This window comes from Heterodontus francisci, chromosome 26 (assembly GCF_036365525.1).
Source record: "Heterodontus francisci isolate sHetFra1 chromosome 26, sHetFra1.hap1, whole genome shotgun sequence".
Classification (NCBI taxonomy): domain Eukaryota; kingdom Metazoa; phylum Chordata; class Chondrichthyes; order Heterodontiformes; family Heterodontidae; genus Heterodontus; species Heterodontus francisci.
In genome coordinates this window covers 54843643-54861365 of record NC_090396.1, presented here as the reverse complement: position 1 = coordinate 54861365, position 17723 = coordinate 54843643, and the positions used below count along the sequence as shown (strand labels likewise).

Sequence of the window (17723 nt, the reverse complement as noted above, 5' to 3'; positions counted from 1 at the left end):
TAATCAATGTATTTCACCTGCCAATGCCGCCTATAGATAAAATACATACCAGACTGTGCTGTACAACATTTAAATAGCCCATGGGTCTGACCAGATGTAGCGCACTCACTGCTTCCTTACCTTGCATCAGATGGTCACTTCCATTTGTTATTTAAATGTCGAATGACATTGGCTGGAGAGTGCATGTGTCATAAATAGTAACTGTCCTTTCCACTCAGCATGGTGCAAGTTACACAACATCTGCACAAGCTATGTCTCCCAGGCCCACTTCCATAAAAACTTGCATTTATGTAACACCTTCCAAGACCTCAGGACATCCCAATGTGCTTCACAGCCAAAGAAGTACTTTTGAAGTGTAGTAATTGTCCTAATGTAGAAAACACTAGCCAATTTGTACACAGCAAAGTCTCACAAACAGCAATGAGGTAAAAAACCAGATCATCTGTTCCAGATGCTGGTTGCTGGATAACTGTCAGCCGGGATATTGAGAAAACGCCCCTGCTTTTCTTCAAATGGTGCTGCAAGAATCCTTTACGTCCATCTTACGAAGTCTCACCTGAAAGATGGCACCTCCGACAGTGCAGCAATCCCTCAGTATTCAGTACTAAATGCCAGCCAGCCTAAATTCTGTACTCTGGTCTCTGGAGTGGGGCTTGAACCCATGGCCTTCTCATTCAGAGGTGAGAGTCCTACCCACTGAGGCAAAGTGTGCTATCATTTAAGTGTATTTCCAGTGTTCAATCGTGAAAGGCACTGCAGACCGATACTGTAACTCATACCTTTGTGGCTTATCTGTCAGCCATTTAACAAAACAAGCTATTCAACCAAAGCATAGAAATCTGGCCAGGGAGTGAATACCGTTGTAATTCCTGATATTCTTGGCAAGTCATATTTGCTATCTACTGTATGTAATCTTGTAACTCAATTAAGCTAACCATTTCATTCTTACATTACAGCATTTTTCTAACATTACAACAGTGACTACACTTCAAAAGTATTTCATTGGCTGTAAAGCACTCAAAAGATCCTGAGGCCATGAAGCACTGTATAAATGCAAGTTCTCTCTTACACACGCACATAAGCTGTGCAACACACTTTTAAAACGCCACCATTGGATCAATAATGTATAGTCCGCATGCATTTGTAACACTGAAGGCAGGTCAATCATACAAACGCACAAGTTGCTTCGCATCTGGATTCAGTCCAGTATTTGTTTAACAGTTCCGAAGGGCTAGGTTACCATATATTTAACTTGTGAATACAAGAGGAATGTACTGAGGGACCACATAGTGAGGTCAGTGGCCTTTCTTCCCAGTTTCAAATCTGATATCAAACCAATAACGAAGAACAAACTGAGTGATGGTTTGACTCCTGACCCAGAAAGGGTTTTTCATTTTGACAGATCAGGAACAAATCAAAGGAGTTCATTGCAACTGTGAGATATGTATGTTTGTATAGTATATTTTTATATATGAGCTGGAGTGAAAAGGCACAAAAAATACTATGAAGAATGCAAATATAGAACCATACTTGCATATGGTGCAAATAGAGAATTTACATTGTTTTCCCAATTTTAATGGCAAATATCTAATGAGCGACATTGTGTGTCAGATGCATCTCTGTGGATAGCACTCTTGCTCTTAGTCAGAAGGTTGTAGGTTGAAGTGTCACGCCAGAAATTTGAACACAAAAAATCAAGGCTGATACTCCAGTGCAGTACTGAGGGAGTGCTGCACTATTAGCAATGCTGTCTCTCAGATGAGACCCAGGGCTCGTCTTCCCTCTCAGGTGGACGTAAAAGATCTCATGACACTATTTCGAAGAAGAGCAGGGGAGTATCCCCAGTGTCCTGGTCAATATTTATCGCTCAATCAACATAACAAAAATAGATTATCTGGTTACTATCACATTGCTATTTGTGAGAGTTTGCTGGGTGCAATTTGGCTGCTGCATTTTCCTACATTACAACAGTGACTACACTTCAAAAGTACTTCATTGGGTATAAAGCACTTTGGGACATCCGGTAGATGTAGGTCATTTTTTTTTTCCTTCTTTCCAAATATTCTAACTTCTGCCTGATGCCTCCTCGAAAACAACAGCTTTGTACAGGTAATACAAGTAGCTGCAACAAACAGGGAGACTAGGTCCTTAGTTTTGTCAGACACTAACAGCAGAAACTAAAGTTGTTTCAGCGCTTCCCAATGTCCACAATCTTACATTAAAAAATTGTAGCTATAAATAGTTTTCTACTAGAGTACATTTAATATATGTTCCTCTTTGGGATATACTTCTAAGTTGGTGCACATAAAATTATGTAGAATCCAGCTTACCACTAAGAGGAATGCACTGTATTTGCGATCAGCCTAGCTGGGCGGTAATTGGTGTTGAAGTGTTTACACACTAACTGCACTCACAGAGTACGGAACCGCAGGCTTCTGCACAATACCCTACACTTCATGTCCAGTAGCTAGCAGAGGTCAAAAGTAAGTCAGTTACACAAATACTTCAACCATACATAGATTATGAATCAGACGTCTTGTTGGTTTACAGCCAGTATTAAACGTTCTGTACTTCTCAGGACTTCCAGTTGCAAAATATCTTGCAATTGACCTTTCCCCTTCTATGTTTACAATGGCTGACAAAACTAAGAGACTAACCCTCTCCCTCTGCTTGCTGGGTGTCATCATTCATCATTTCAATCAGACACAAGAAAGAATTTCTGTGGCCCACCAGATAAGATAATTACCATTTAAAACATGCTGGCAATACATGTCTTCCAAAGGGAACCACAAGAAAATGCTCACTCATCTATCAGTGTAACTGTTAAATAGACAACAAGTGAATATTGTCTCTACAGCACAGCATGCATGCCTCTTAGTTACACAGGAAAACACTGATGCTCCTATGCACATTTTCTAATCATAACTAAAATATTTAGGTCGCATCATATTTTACACCAATCATCTAACAAAGAAAATCCTTTGGCAAACAGAAGCTGTTAACTGCAAGCCAAGATGACTGCCAGTGGCCATTTTAATTTCTTACAATCAAAATAATTATCCACGTCACACAGTGATTTCCAGCATTGAGTCACTTTAAAAACTGGATGCAATCAGATTTTCCGTAATATGGCCACAGATAAATTAGAAATTTCACCTAACCACATTATTTTCAAAGGTAATAAATTGATCAGCAGACAATACAGGCAACTTCCCAACATCACAATTGTGATTCCTATCTAAACTGGGTATGATGATACTAAATACAAAACAAAATGAACGTTAATGCTATCTTTAAGAACAGAAAGTTCTGCAAATATACAGCAGGTCTGGCAGCATCTGTAGACAGAGAAACAGAATTAACATTTCAGGTCTGTGATCTTTTATCAGAACTGGCAAAGGTTATAAATGTAATAAGTTTTGAGCAAGTGAAGGGGTGAGGGGGGGGGGGGGGGGGTAAGAAGAACAAAAGGGAAGGGATGTGATCGGACGGCGGGCAGGAGAAATTAAATGACAAAGATATCATGGAATAAAAGGCAAAGGGAGTAGTAATAGCCGTCATAAAAGACAAAGCATTTGTCCAGAGAGAGTGTTAACGGCAGAATAACGAACAGCTCTGTCCGAAAGCAAAAACATGAAAAACAAGTTTAAGACTGGCACATGGTAAAAACAAAAACCAAAATGGCAGTCATAAACTGAAGTTGAAGTCAATGTTGAGTCCTGAGGGCTGTAGAATGCCTAGCTTTGCATTGATGGGCTTTATTACGAAACTCCCAAGCTCAAATTTCAGCGCATCTTTATCTTCTCCTTTATTCTCAATATTTTGATATCCTATCTTGTGCCCTACCGTCCCGAAGGTGTTGGCTCGTTGCTGTTTACATTCTACAGGTGCGAGCTGCCCTCCAAAACTCGATCAAATGATCATTACAGATGGGAGCTTGGAAGTTGTAAAGTTATTTGACTACAGGGCATCACAGCATCATTGCTATAATAAAAGCAAAATACTGCAGATGCTGGAAATCTGAAACACAAACAAGAAATGCTGGAAACACTCAGCAGGTCTGGCAGCATCTGTGGAGAGAGAAGTAGAGTTAACGTTTCAGGTCAGTGACCTTTCATCAGTTCTGAAGAAGTGTCACTGACCTAAAAAGTTAACTCTGCTTCTGTCTCCACAGATGCTGCAGGACCTGCTGAGTATTTCCAGCATTTCTTGTTTGTGTTACTGCATCATTGCTGCCTTCCCCAATATGTACATACACTCACATATTGATAAGGATGAAGAGGAAGAAACCGGACTTATTTTCCCTCCCTATCAGGACAGCAAGATGTTGATTGCCGGCACCCACATATCATCTTGGCTGAAATTTGTTAATCCAGCACAAATTATTGATTGAATCTGGAAATGTTCTGGTCTTTACAGATTAGCTGCTCTCTGGATAAGCTCGCTGTTGAAGGAAGTTACCTTATTACAGCTTATCTCAACAATGCACCGGATTTTGTGGAAGGAAAATTACATTGTGTGTGATGCAATAACACTCAAGGGCACATCAACATTTCAATGTCCTTACAATTGCAAAAGTGCAACTATTGCATTGCCCATCATTTTCAACTGTTTTCCAAAATACTTTCTTGTCCAAAAGTAGAGAAGTAAAATCAATTCCAAAGCCACAAATTGATAGCTGAGCACTCCTGCACAGTAAATATGAAAGTAGCTTTTAAAAGAATATAAAATTTGTGCTGGTGGGCAATATTATCCTTGGAAGTGCAACATATTATTTACAATCATGCATAAAATGGGGCATTGCAAGATCCTATGAATTTTTTGAAACATCTTTATATCATATGTTCAATATCCTTAACATGGATTTCCTGCAGACTTAAACATGCCTATAATTCTAACATTCTAACAACACATATCAAATCTTAGTTCTAAACTTCCAAGAGGAGAGATGAGTCACATTTTTTGACAGTGGCGTCTTCCCCTACATTAACTTGGATCTGACTCCTCTCAGCTTCCAATTTGTCCCTTGCCCAAAGCACAATCCCAAATCTTCACCTCAATCATTCTGAGTATTTCCAACACGTAACCATGCTTCTGCTGTCAAGCTGCCATTTTCAGGTAGGGCTCACACAGTCAGTTGGCCAGCAGAGGGAGAGTATAGACAGATATAACTGGTCACAATAGTGACCAAATCAGATACTGGGTATCAACAGTTACGGTCGTAAAATAGTGCACCATGGGTCATAAGCTGGCAGTCAAGTGAGGAAGAAACAACCAAGTGCTATGGAGGAAATAGCGTGGCCCAGAGTAAAATCAGCTTTCCTTGTAGGTTTTCAACTTTGATCATTTCAGTTCTTCGTATCCATTAGTAATACTAATAAATAATAGATGGATATTAATTGATATATCGTAACAAAGTAAGACCAGAAAACAGAAGTGCTTAGAGATGTGATAGGGTACTACAACATTCAAGTTTTTTTCTTAAAGTTGTATTTCCAGCCAATTTAACTCCAGCTCCTTTCCAAGCAAATATCCTTAACATATCACCTGCACCTAAGTATTGCCAAAGTCCTAAATACAGTGGACACACCAGCTACTTCTCAGCATTATGTGAAGCCCAACCCAAATTGGCACTCTTCCTTAACTTGATGGCCAAAAAACGGAGCACAGCCAAAATGAAAGTTGCTTGTCTCCCTTTTAGTGAGCTACATGTTTAAATTACCATCCCCATAAAAATATTTATAACCAGGCAAAACAATAATGACACTGGCTTTAGTCCAGCACTTCAAAAAACTGCTTCCCAATTTAACTGGAACTGGAGTGGGTGGCTCATTACAAATGGCCTCTGAATCTTCGGTACCGTCACTCCTGATCACCATCCCAGTGACTGCTGCTCAGGAATACCAGCCCTGTTAGTGAATTGTTCTGAGCCTCTCTATATGTGCCCGCATTAAACAAGAAAATACACATATGCAAATACAAAGACACAAAGACCCAGCAAACACTCTATATCTTTTTTAAAAAATAGTATTTACAGCACACAAACAGGTCATTCAGCCCTCCAACCTAAATTCATCTCACCCTATCAACATGTCCTTCTATTCCTTTCTACCTCATGTACTTATCACGCTTTCCCTTCAATGAATCTATGTTATTCACCTCAACTAGTCCATGTTGTAGTGAGTTCCACATTCTAACTACTCTCTGGGTAGAGAAGTTTCTCCTGAATTCCCTATTCGATTTATTAGTGGCTATCTGTTCCTTAGCTTTGGACTACTCTGAAAGTGGAAACACTTCATCTACTTCTAGGAATTCTCTACAGATGGTAAGTAAAGTCCCAGCAACTGAAATGAAAAACTCAAACCAATGGGGAAGCTTTGAGAAAGGGGTCTTTGAAGCTGGTCCTGAGGGTGCACAATAGGCCCAATTTCTACTGCTGGTTTCAATTTCTCACCAGACATCTGGAAGAACTCCCAAGAAAAAAAACTGATCCAGTGTACTTGGTTTACCAAGAGGAATAATAAATTAATGCTTGGAAGTAAACCTGCAACAGGCATTGTATTACAGAATAAAAATAGACAAAGGGAAAAACTGATAAACACGCCACATGACTCCATCCTTCTGGTTGTTTAACTCATTGCTTTGAAATGGAACATAGTGTAGACTGTTAACCTCTGCTGGAAAATGCTAATCCAGTAATGTTTAGAACAAAACAAAAAGCAATTATTAAAAACATTAAGCTTTTAATTATTAAACTCGTTATCATGCAAAATAAGACATTCGCCAAGCGTCTAATAGCTGGGTGACTATTTTGTCATTTTTCAGTTCTTCATTAAAGCTTCTCTTCACTTCAACTTTGCAGCTTTAATGTAAATGTAGCACGAATCCAGAGTCAGGCCCTGATCTGACACTGGTGCAAAGGAATCAGACAGCATATGGTTACACCGCAGTTCTCAGCCAGAATGGAAAGGACTGGTTAATTCTACCATCAATCATGCATGGAGCTGGCACCGCTGTCATGACTGGGATTGATTTTATGCACATAATTTGTAATATGTTACTATCCTCCACTCGCTACATTTTACTGGAGCAATAACCCTGCTTTTATTGTGAGAAACTGCTGCACGTTCAGTCATGAGTTTGGTTTCCTCCAGTTTGTTGCGACTCTTTGCAAACAGACTCCATAGACGGTTTGTTGAAGTGTGCTGTTTAAATGGATTCTGTTTGCTGAGTAAATAGACTTTCTTGCTGTCGAATAGACTGCTTGCTGGAAGTCCCGCCCACCTCCAATTTACTAGCTGACACAGTGGCATCAATAGGCACTCTGCTCCCTAAGAGGAAATCTCACTCGCATACACCTCGGAGTCAGTCCAGAATTCAACACCCAATTTTACACGCTGGAGCAAAGACAAAAAGTGCGAGAAATAGTCAGCAGATCTGGCAGCATCTGTGGAGAGAAACAGAGTTAACATATCAGGTCTGTGTGACCTTTCATCGGAACTCTGTTTCTCTCTCCACAGATGCTGCCTGCCCTGGTGAGTATTTCCACATTTCCTGTCTTTTTCATAGATTTCCAGCATTCGTAGTATTTTGCTTTTACACTCTGGAGGTTTGCTATTGACGCACAGCTGAAAACATTTCAACAACAATTTAGATTTATATAATGTATAAAACATCCCAAGGCGCATCACAGGATCATTATCAAACAAAATTTGACACTGAGCCACAAAAAGAGATATTAGGACAGATGACAGGCTGAATTATTCCATCAGCGAAGAAGTCCTGCTGCCAGGACCAAAAGCGTGAGCCGATCCCGCGCCAATGGGCAGTGGGACCCTGGGGTAACATTTTACTGTCAGTAGCCAATTAAGAGGCCACCATCGGGACCACCAGGGGGCTGCGGCCCAGAGCTGCCAGCCCAAACAGAAGTGAGGTGCCCTCAAAGAGAAAGTAGGTTTTTTCTTACCATGCTGGGGCCACACAAGGAGGCCCCAATGGTTGTGGGGAGGTGGGGACCTTCCGCCAGCTCCCACATAGCCATGGGGGCAGCCAATGCCGCAGGAGGGTCCCTCTGTGGGCCATGGAGTGGCCGTAAAAGAATCCCAGCATCCCCCAACAGGAACTCACTGGGAGGCCATCAAGGTTTACCTGACGGTCTCCTTCGTGACGGTGGCCCCTCCCGACACCGGCTAAATGCCGCCAGTGGCAGGAGGTGGCAATTAATTGTCTCAATTGGCCACTCGGCAGCAGCTGTGCTGCAGAGGTTCCCCCCGCTGGTAACATGACGTGGCAGCGGGAAGACGCAGGCTCCCCTCCTGACACCTTCCCACGCCATACTGCCAGCCCACCTGCCTCGGAGCCCAACTCAAAAGGGCTGGTCAAATCCAGCCTGACAAGGCATGGCCAGACTGGGAGCCAATTTCGATCAGCAAGCACAGGGGTGATGTGTTAATGAGATGTTGCTGTGAATTAGGATACTGAGAGTAGAGTTTTGGTTGAGTTTGAGTAGGGTGGAAGATGAGAGGTCAGCCAGAAGAACATTGCTATCGTAAAATTTAGAGGTAACAAAGGCACGGATGAGGTTTTAAGCAGATGGGTTCAGTCCTGGTGATGGAATGGATATAGAAGCTCATCTCGGCTCAAACTGATCATACTGAACATCCAAGTTTCCACCCTTAACCAAAATATGTTTTGCACGTTCTCAATCCTTTCATTTTAACTGCGCAAATCAGCAAGAAAAACTGTGGGGTGTCATTTGGCCCACTCAATTTAGTAGCTGGAGAGATGGATATAGATTTTGTCAATGTACAGAGTGATCTTGGGTTATCTGATGCATTTTCAGCTGGCTCCCATCAGCAACTGGCGCAGGCAAACTTCTTGCTCCCAACCCTGATGATATTGGGAAAATGGCACTACCTGCACAACTTACAGCATCAGTAATTTGTGACCAACCTTTCCCACTTCCTCCATGTAGGTATACTCTGTTGGACATAAGTAACTTAGGAGCGTAGGCTATTTAGCCCCTCGAGCCTGTTCCATTACTCAATGAGATCATAAACAAAAAATAAACCAGTATCTGACAGCAGGTGACTGCTTCTTGTCAGTTAAATAGTAATAACCTCACATATAAACCGCCTCAGGGAATTGAAAATAGGTAGGTGGGTTGAGGGTGAGAGCATCAAGTTAAAAAAGGAGGACTTGCATTTATAATCGCACTTTTCACAACCGCCGGATGTCTCAAAGTGTTTGACAGCCAACAAAGTACTTTTGAGGTGTCGTCACTGTTATAACGTAGGAAAGTGGAGTCTTTTAGATCAAGCAGCCAACTCTGAACTTTCTCGTCCACTATAATTAAGCAATAATGAGTCGTCATTCATGCTGCACCAGGAAACTTAGAATAGGTTGGTGGACTGAAATGTTATCAAGTTAAGTCGTAGATTGGCCGTGAAGTTCCCAATGCAAACACAAGGGGAGGCGAGGTCTGGGGGAGCAGGGGGGGCAGGGGGTGCTAGGGCGTGTTTAAGGGATACAGTCACATAAGTATCCTAATAATAATAAAAGCAAAATACTGCGGATGCTGGAAATCTGAAATAAAAACAAGAAATGCTGGAACCACTCAGCAGGTCTGGCAGCATATGTGGAAAGAGAAGCAGAGTTAACGTTTCGGGTCAGTGACTCTTCGGAGTTGGGTCACTGACCCGAAACGTTAACTCTGCTTCTCTCTTTCCACACATGCTGCCAGACCTGCTGAGTGGTTCCAGCATTTCTTGTTTTTATTACATAAGTATCCTCACTGTTCAACTACACAGCCATTACTTGCCCTACTACCCCTGCAATTCTACATATCTCTTATCTGCTCCACGATCCTGGGCCACTCTACCTACTTAGGTATGTATGGTATCCAACTACGAGCATGTCTACTACCTCCTACCTGCACCCTAGTGGGTGCCAATTTTTGTAGCAAAGTACTGTGCATCTTCAGAGGCCTCCACGTAGGGACCTGAAGATGATGAGGGTGCCTGGACAGCACAACCATTTTCTTTGGTGATTTTACACTGTGACTCAGTCTGCCTCCAGAGAATGTCCTCAGTTAAGTGAAAAAGCATAAACAAACAAACAAACATTCGGCCAGTCAAGACACATGGCTCCATTCTTTCGCGGTAGTATTATAAATCTTCCAAGAATAGTTATTTTAGGATTTTTTTTTTGGTTTAACTTGCGTGCATGTCAGAAAATTGTCTTTCGGTAAAATAAATCAACTCTTTGAGTCTTGTCCAGTATTTTTTGTTAAGCTTTCCCATATTTTCCCTTTTTCTTTTCCTGCTGGATATGTCAAATAGTTCAACATGCCAGCGAAGAGACGTCTGCACAGCAGAAAGCCCTGTGGACTCAAACGTGGACTTTAATTTATGCACACTCACCAGCGAGGGCAGCAAAACATCAGCCAAGTAAACAAATGCTGCTCCAACTGTGAAGCCAACTCCCACGGGAAAGAAGGAAAATGCTCCATAGGTCCCAGATGATTCGGCCATCTCAATCGCTGGGGCCAGCAGTGACCAGTAAGAAGCAGCGAGCATAACCTGGGGTGCAGAAACAAAATGAACATTAGCTGTAATTACTGAACCAGGCAAGCACAGCATCAAGATTTCAAATGGCGTGGCTTCACAGAGAATTGCACAGAAAAAAAGTGTATTGCAGTTAGAGATCAGAACATGCAGCTTATTTTCTTGCAGTTTAGCATCACTAGACATGAGACATCTATTGTCTTGTGCAACAGTCATGCTTATCCAGATGCACTGCTATCATTTTTCATTGAGACACTGAAGGAGTATTCTTGTTCTAAAAGTTAGCAGGCGATTGCCAAAGGCACATCACTGGTTACACCTAAATAGGCCTCTTGGTGGACTGTTGTGTGCAAATGGGATGAACTCCAGATTGAATGCTTTTCTCCAATTCATTCAGTGATCATTCCATATGAAACACAGTAATACATTTATGTTAAACACAGACTGGTGTGGGTTACAACACATGAAAATATCCAAATCTTGGAAGTAAAATTATAAATCACAACAGTATTTACCACAGTTACTTGAAACCCAGCTATTTTACAACTGCTGTTTGTATGAAGTATTCCATTTAACCACTAGCGGCAACTGATTTTGCAGGCAGCGGGCGTCACAACGACAAACATCAGCATTTCACGATCAAATCATCTGACTTCAAACTAAGCACTATTTTGCTTCATGCTGATGCTAGATGGGGCCATCATACCCTGTGCAGAATACATATAGCCTTTAAACAACTTAGGAGTAGTAAGTTACATCTAAAAAAAAATCATTTATGAACAATTTGTAATCTAACCAGCACCACACAAAGTTTGAACAAAATGTAAATAGAAACAGGAGAGTCAAGGAGGGCGGGATGGAGTACAGGACGTACTTTGAAGAAAACCACTCCCTCCGCCCCCACACCCCCAAGGCTCCTCACTGGCATTAAGGCAAAATTACATGTTTCTTTACTATTTGAGGCAAATTAATAGCAGTCTTGGAAGTTTTCTTAGTTATACTCAACAAAGGTCTGCACAGCATACTCAACAAGCACATTTGATTCTTTGTGAAACTTCTCTTTAAAGAAAAGAAACTAAACTGATGTTGAAGTAATCATTTTATTACATCGGTCGCTTTTCTCTCCCTTCAATTACTCTGAATGGACTTCAAGGTTTCCTACTGGAAAATAGAAAATGCGAACCCATCACTCCATTAAAAAATAAAAGAAAAGAGATGAACCTTGAATTTCAGATCAGTGAGGCTTGCCTCAATTACTGGGAAAGGGCTTGTGACCTTGACGACTTAATACAAAGCATCAGTTGAAAGCACAGGGTCTCATTTGTTACCAAAATGCCTCTGTGTTTTGTTAAATATATTTTTTGAGGATTCATTTTTGCAAAATTGAAGAAATGTTAAACTTTGGGGTTTTCAAAGGGGGTCATGTAAAGGCCACTTGACTTTGAAAATCAGTCCCCGGAAATGTTCTTTAAAAGGGGCACTTAGAGGTCTTGTGAGGAAAACGAGCCTTTCCGGGAAACCATTTGACTTCCAGCTCAATAAACAACAGAGAACTTTGGACACCTGAAGAAGTTGTTTACGAAGAAGTGACAGGTCAAGATTGATGGGAGAGAAGAAAATTCCCAGGAAGGAGAGAAGACCACAACCCAGATCAGCTTTCCAGCACCTCTCTGAAAGACCCTGAGCAGTCCACTGTTCAACTCATCTTGTCTCCTGTCTGTGAAGATAAGCCTGCTAAATTAATTCTCAACGCCACCTGAAAAAAGCTGTTCTAAAAGATACCAGTGGCCCATCTACACGTACTCAGAGGCCAGACTGTATGCCAGTTTTGGAACACAACATATTCTCATCTCCAGTTTCTTCAAAAATGAGCAAATATTCAACCCAAGTGTTTTTTGTCTGTAATAGAGCTCTAACAACAAAAATCCCTTTATTTTTCCAGTTAACCGGTGTATGCGAGTGTGAGGGGCTATGGTATAAAGGAAAATGTAGTATTTCAATCTGTATGTTCATGCTTTACTTCATTACTGGTTAAGACTTGTTTTAAAATAAACTGATAATTTTGTGGTTTATTAAAGAAACCTGGGTAGTATGTTTAATTCTGGGATAAAAGTAGAATCTATGATTGACCGTATTGGTAAGTAGGGAAAAATGTAAATATATGTTGTGACCTGTGGAGAAGTGGAACTAGAATAAACAGTGCACTCCTCCCACCTTGGTTGTAACACATTACAAACAGACAATCAACATGGGTTCAAAAGGGGCATATTGTGTTTGACCAATTTACTGAAGTTCCTTGAACAGATTACAAATCTACTGGATAAGGGTGAGGCAGTGGATGCTATCCACCTAACTTCAGGAACACTGTTCCACATAACAGACATCCAACCCAAGGGCAAAGTGACAAAGTCTTAGACTAGATAAATACATAGCTGAAAGGTAGACAAGAAAGGATGCTGGTGGATAGCGGGTTGTAAGAGTAGAAATCATTTGCCAAATGAGTTCCACAATAATTGGCAATGTGGTCAAGGTTACTTATCATTTTTATAAATGACGCAAGAGGACAGAACATTATCCAAGGTTTCAACATTTACAAACACAGTTTGCTTGAAAAGCTGGAGTGCTAAGCAAAGATCTCTGGAACAAATTCAAGTTGCTTTTAAGGAAGGAATGGATAGTAAAGCTTTGTAGAAAACTGTCAAAAACATTGCAGTTCTTTTTGAGGCAATTACATAGGCAGAAACCCCTGTCAAAAATAAGGGGTGAAGAGAATGGCAGTGACATCTTACAATAATTACCAAAGTTCAGGCACGGATTGATCCCAAGACTGGCAAATATTAACAATGTCTGGTTGAAGCAACAGTTTGTTCCAAATAATAACTGTAACTGCTGCTGCATGTTGATGCACAGTTTAGCTCATCTGCCAGTTTTTAAGCTTGGTTATGCCAACAGAGCTCAGACTATAAATACTGCACAAAAACAGCATCCATTGCAGTCATAATATTTTCAAATGCTAAATAGGCTTTTTATCCTCGAGCAATGACGAGAAACTCATGGCTCTTTATGATGCAAAATGAGCCAAAATATATGATGAATAGTTGCTCATACACCGTGAGCGTTTGCTGCAAGTTTCCACATGTGTCAGCCTTGGCTCAATGGGTAACACTCGTACCTGAGGCAGAAGGTTCAGGATTCAAATCCCACTCAAGGACTTGAGCACAAAAATCAAGTCTGACATTCCAGTGCAGTCCTCAGGTATTGCTGCACTGTCAAAAGTGCCAGCTTTCAGATGAGACATTAAACCGAGGCACCTTCTGCCCTCTCAGCTGGATGTAAAAAGCGAGCACCAAGCCAAATACAATAAGTTGAGAGAGGAAGTGAAGAGGAAAATAAAGCCAGAATTTCCCCCCCACCCCCGCAGGAGCAGGCTGGTGGCGGGGGCAGGGGTCTTAAAATTGAGTGGGAGGCGGGAAGGCCGTTCCCGACGCCTTCTCGCCCCGGCTGCAAATTTACGAGGGGCAGCAGCGGCAAGAAATGGCCCACCCGCCCCAGGCCAATCAAGGCCCTTAAGTGGCCAATTAACTGCCACTTAAGGGCCTCCTCCCGTCGCCGGTATTTTACCAGCAGCCGGCGGGCAGCTTAGGTCCCCCAGGAGGCCACCTAGTAAAACTGGCAGCCTCCTTGCAGGCCGGAGGGGTTCCTCCTGATCGGGCACCCTGTGCCCCACGGAAAGCCCCTCCCACGGCCCAACTGCCCCCACTACACAACACTCTTCCACCCCACCGCAACCCCAACCGACCCATCGTTTGCCTTGCCGGGGCCCAGCCGCTTGCCCCTGGGGAGGCCCCACAAACTTAGCTTTTTCCCGGCGTCCCTCTTGCTGCTGGGGCTGGGTGCAGTCTCAGCAATAGCCACTGCATCCAGACAGCCGACTGAGCTGGCACTTTTGACAGTGCAGCAATCCCTCAGGACTGCACTGGAATGGCAGACTTGATTTTTGTGCTCAAGTCCTTGAGTGGGATTTGAATCCAGAACCTGCTGATTGGACAGCAGCTCTTGAAGGTGGGACTTCCTGCCTCAGAGAGGCGGAAGTCCCGCCCAAGGCCAATTAAGGGCCCGAGCCACGTAAAATCCTGCCATGGCTCCAGGCCTGGCAGAGGTGGGCTCTCACCCGACCTTTTGGCCCTCCCACCCAACGTAAAATTCCAGCCAAAGACTGTCAAAGAGAGAATATGAGAATAGAATGGCAGTTAACATAAAAGGGAACCCATAAATCTTCTACCGGCATGTACGGGGTTAGTATGAGGCAGGGTGGTTCAACTAGGGACAAAGAGGTTGATATATGCTTAGAGGTGCAAGGCAAGGCTTGAATACTTTGAGTAATTTATATCGGTGGTTACTGAGGAAGGGAAGCTGACAAAATATCGGTAGAAGCAGAGATGGTCAAGGTAATGGATAGGAAAAAAAATTATAGGCAGGATGTACCGCAAAGGCTGGCTCTGCTTCGAGTGGATAAGACGCCTGGTCTGGATGGCTTACATCCCAGTTGGCTAAAGGAAGAGGGAGCAGAGATATAGGAAAGGATTGCCATAATCTTCCAATCTCCCATAGATACAGGAGAGGTGCCAGAGAATTGGTGAGTGGCAAATATGACACCGTTATTCAAGAAAGGGTGTAAGGACATTCCTAGTAACTACAGGCCAGTTAGTTTAACATCTGTGGTGGGTAAGGTTTTAGAAACAACAGTCGGGGGGGAAAAAAAATCAGCAAGTACCTGGGAGAGGTTCCAGTTAATTAAGGAGAGCCAGCACGATTTGGAGAAGACAGATCATGCTTGACTAATCTAATTGAATTTTTTAATGAAGAGAAAGCATGGATGTCGTCTATATGGATTTTAAGGAAGGGTTTCGACAAAGTACCACTTAAAAGGCTGGTTAACAAAATTAAGGCTCATGGAATAAAGGGTCAGTGTCAGCTTGGAGAAAAAAAAATGGCTAAAGGGACAGAAAACAGTGATGACACCAAACTTGGAGGTGTAGCTAACAGTGAGGATGATACCAATTGACTGCAACAGGTCATAGATAGGCTAGCAGATTGGGCAGACTGGTGACAGATGGAATTTAATACAGACAAGATGCATTTTGATAGAAGGGATAGGGAGAGGCAATATGGACTCAATAGCACGGTTCTAAAGAGTGGACAGGAACAGAGGGACCTGGAGGTGCATGTGCATCAATTTGTGAAGGCAGCAGGACACATTGAGAGAGTGGCTAGCAAAGCATATGGCATCTTGGGCTTCATAAATAGAGGCATTGAGTACAAAACCAGGGAAGTTATGTTGAATCTTTATAAAGCCCTGGTTAGGCCACAGCTGGAGCATTACGTCCAGTTCTGGTCACCACACTTTAGGAAGGATGTGAGGGCCTTTGAGAGGGTCCAGGATGGTTCCAGGGATGAGGGATTTTAGTTACAAGGTTAGGTTCTTCTTGGAGCAAAGGAGATTGCGGGGAGATTTGAAAGAGGTGTACAAGATTATGACAGGTTTCGATAAGATAAACAAAGAAAAGCTGTTCCCATTAGCTGATGCTACAAGGACTAGCAGACACAGATTTAAGGGTTTGGGCAAGAAATACGATGGGAATGTGAAGATATTTTCACACAACGAGTGCTAATGACCTGGAACTCACTGGCTACGAGGGTGGTAGAAGAGGAATGATGAATGATTTCAAAAGGAAACTGGATGGGCCTTTGAGGAAAATAAATTTGAAGGGCTACAGAGATACAGTAGGGGAAATGGCACTGATTGGATTGCTCTACAGAGAGTCAACATGGACTTGATGAGCCGAATGGCCTCCTTCTATGCCATAATGACCCTATGGCCAGAATTTTATAGTGGGCAGGACTCCGCCCACCAGCCAAAATGTCGGTGGTGAGCCTACCTCTGCCGGGCCTGGCGAGCCAGGCCGGGATTTTCTGTTCCCCAGGCCCTTAATTGGTCTTGGGGGGTAACTTCCACTTCCTTGAGGCAGGAAGTCCCGCCTAATGGAGCTGCCGGCCAATCAGCGGGTCGGCAGCTCTTAGTCCCAGTAGCGCCACTGCTGGGACTACACCCAGCCATCGGGAGCAACAGGAAGGACTGCCCGTGAAAGGAGCAAAGTTTTTAGGGCCTAGCAGGGGACATTTGACCAGGCGCCGGCGAGGCAAGGCAGGAGTGGGGGGGGAGGGGGGGTTTGTTGTACACTGGGGGTGGTTGAGGCTTCGGGTCGGCCCTCCATGGGGCACAGGTCACCTGATCAGGTGACAGTTATTTGGCCACTTAAGGGCCTTGATTGACCTAGGGCAGGCGAGCCATTCTCGCCGCCGCCACCCCACGTAAAATCCCAGCGAGGGTGGGACGGGGTTGGAAACGGTCCCATCACCTCTCACTCAATTTTATGCCCCCCCCCCCGCCACCACTCGTCGTGGGGCTGTAAAGTTCCAGCCCGCAACTCTAAGAAATCCCATGGCACTATCCCCAGTGTCCTGGCAACTATTTAACATTCAATCAACATCACAAAATCAAATCTGATCATTATCACATTGCTATTTGTGGGAGTTTGCTGTGAGCCAATTGGCTGCTGCATTTCTTACATTACAACAGTGACTACAGTTCAAATGTACTTCATTGGCTGTAAGGCACTTTGCGATGTCCAGTGGTCATGAAAGGCGCGACATAAATGCAAGTCTGTCTTTCTATCCTTCCACATAGATATGCAACACACTTTACTCTGCCAACAGACTGTACCCACAGGCGACAGGATCAAGGCTTAAATTTGTGATTTCTCACATGGTGAGCTCCCTATCGCCACCAGGGCCTCAATGATATGTGGAACCAAAAGGAGGGAGCCAGAAGGGGCAAGATGTACCTGGAATGCTACCATACTCATGTATCTCTTTGTGGCATCATTAAAGGCTGGAAACAGTTTATCTGCACACTCATCCAGCCAGCATATGGCAGATAGTAATCTCAAAAGTGAGGATGGGCAGAATTTATTTACTTATCATAGCAGATCTGTACGAAATGTTAGATTTTTCAATGCCACTATTATTATAACCAGTTATACTTTAATATATGCTACTGTTTCTCTATTACAAGTTTCTCAGAATTGGCTTTTTGAT

The 17723-nt window shown here is 42.9% G+C and overlaps 1 protein-coding gene across 4 annotated transcripts in view; it reads right to left on the bottom strand.

Annotated features, from left to right (window-relative positions):
* Window positions 1-17723, bottom strand: part of LOC137384372 (zinc transporter ZIP11-like) — a 764304-nt gene that overhangs the window by 677724 nt on the left and 68857 nt on the right. For all 4 annotated transcript variants that reach the window (XM_068058321.1, XM_068058319.1, XM_068058320.1 and 1 more), the window contains exon 3: window positions 10422-10580. In XM_068058321.1, coding sequence (XP_067914422.1) covers window positions 10422-10580 — 159 coding nt within the window. The remainder of the gene's footprint in view (window positions 1-10421; window positions 10581-17723) is intronic.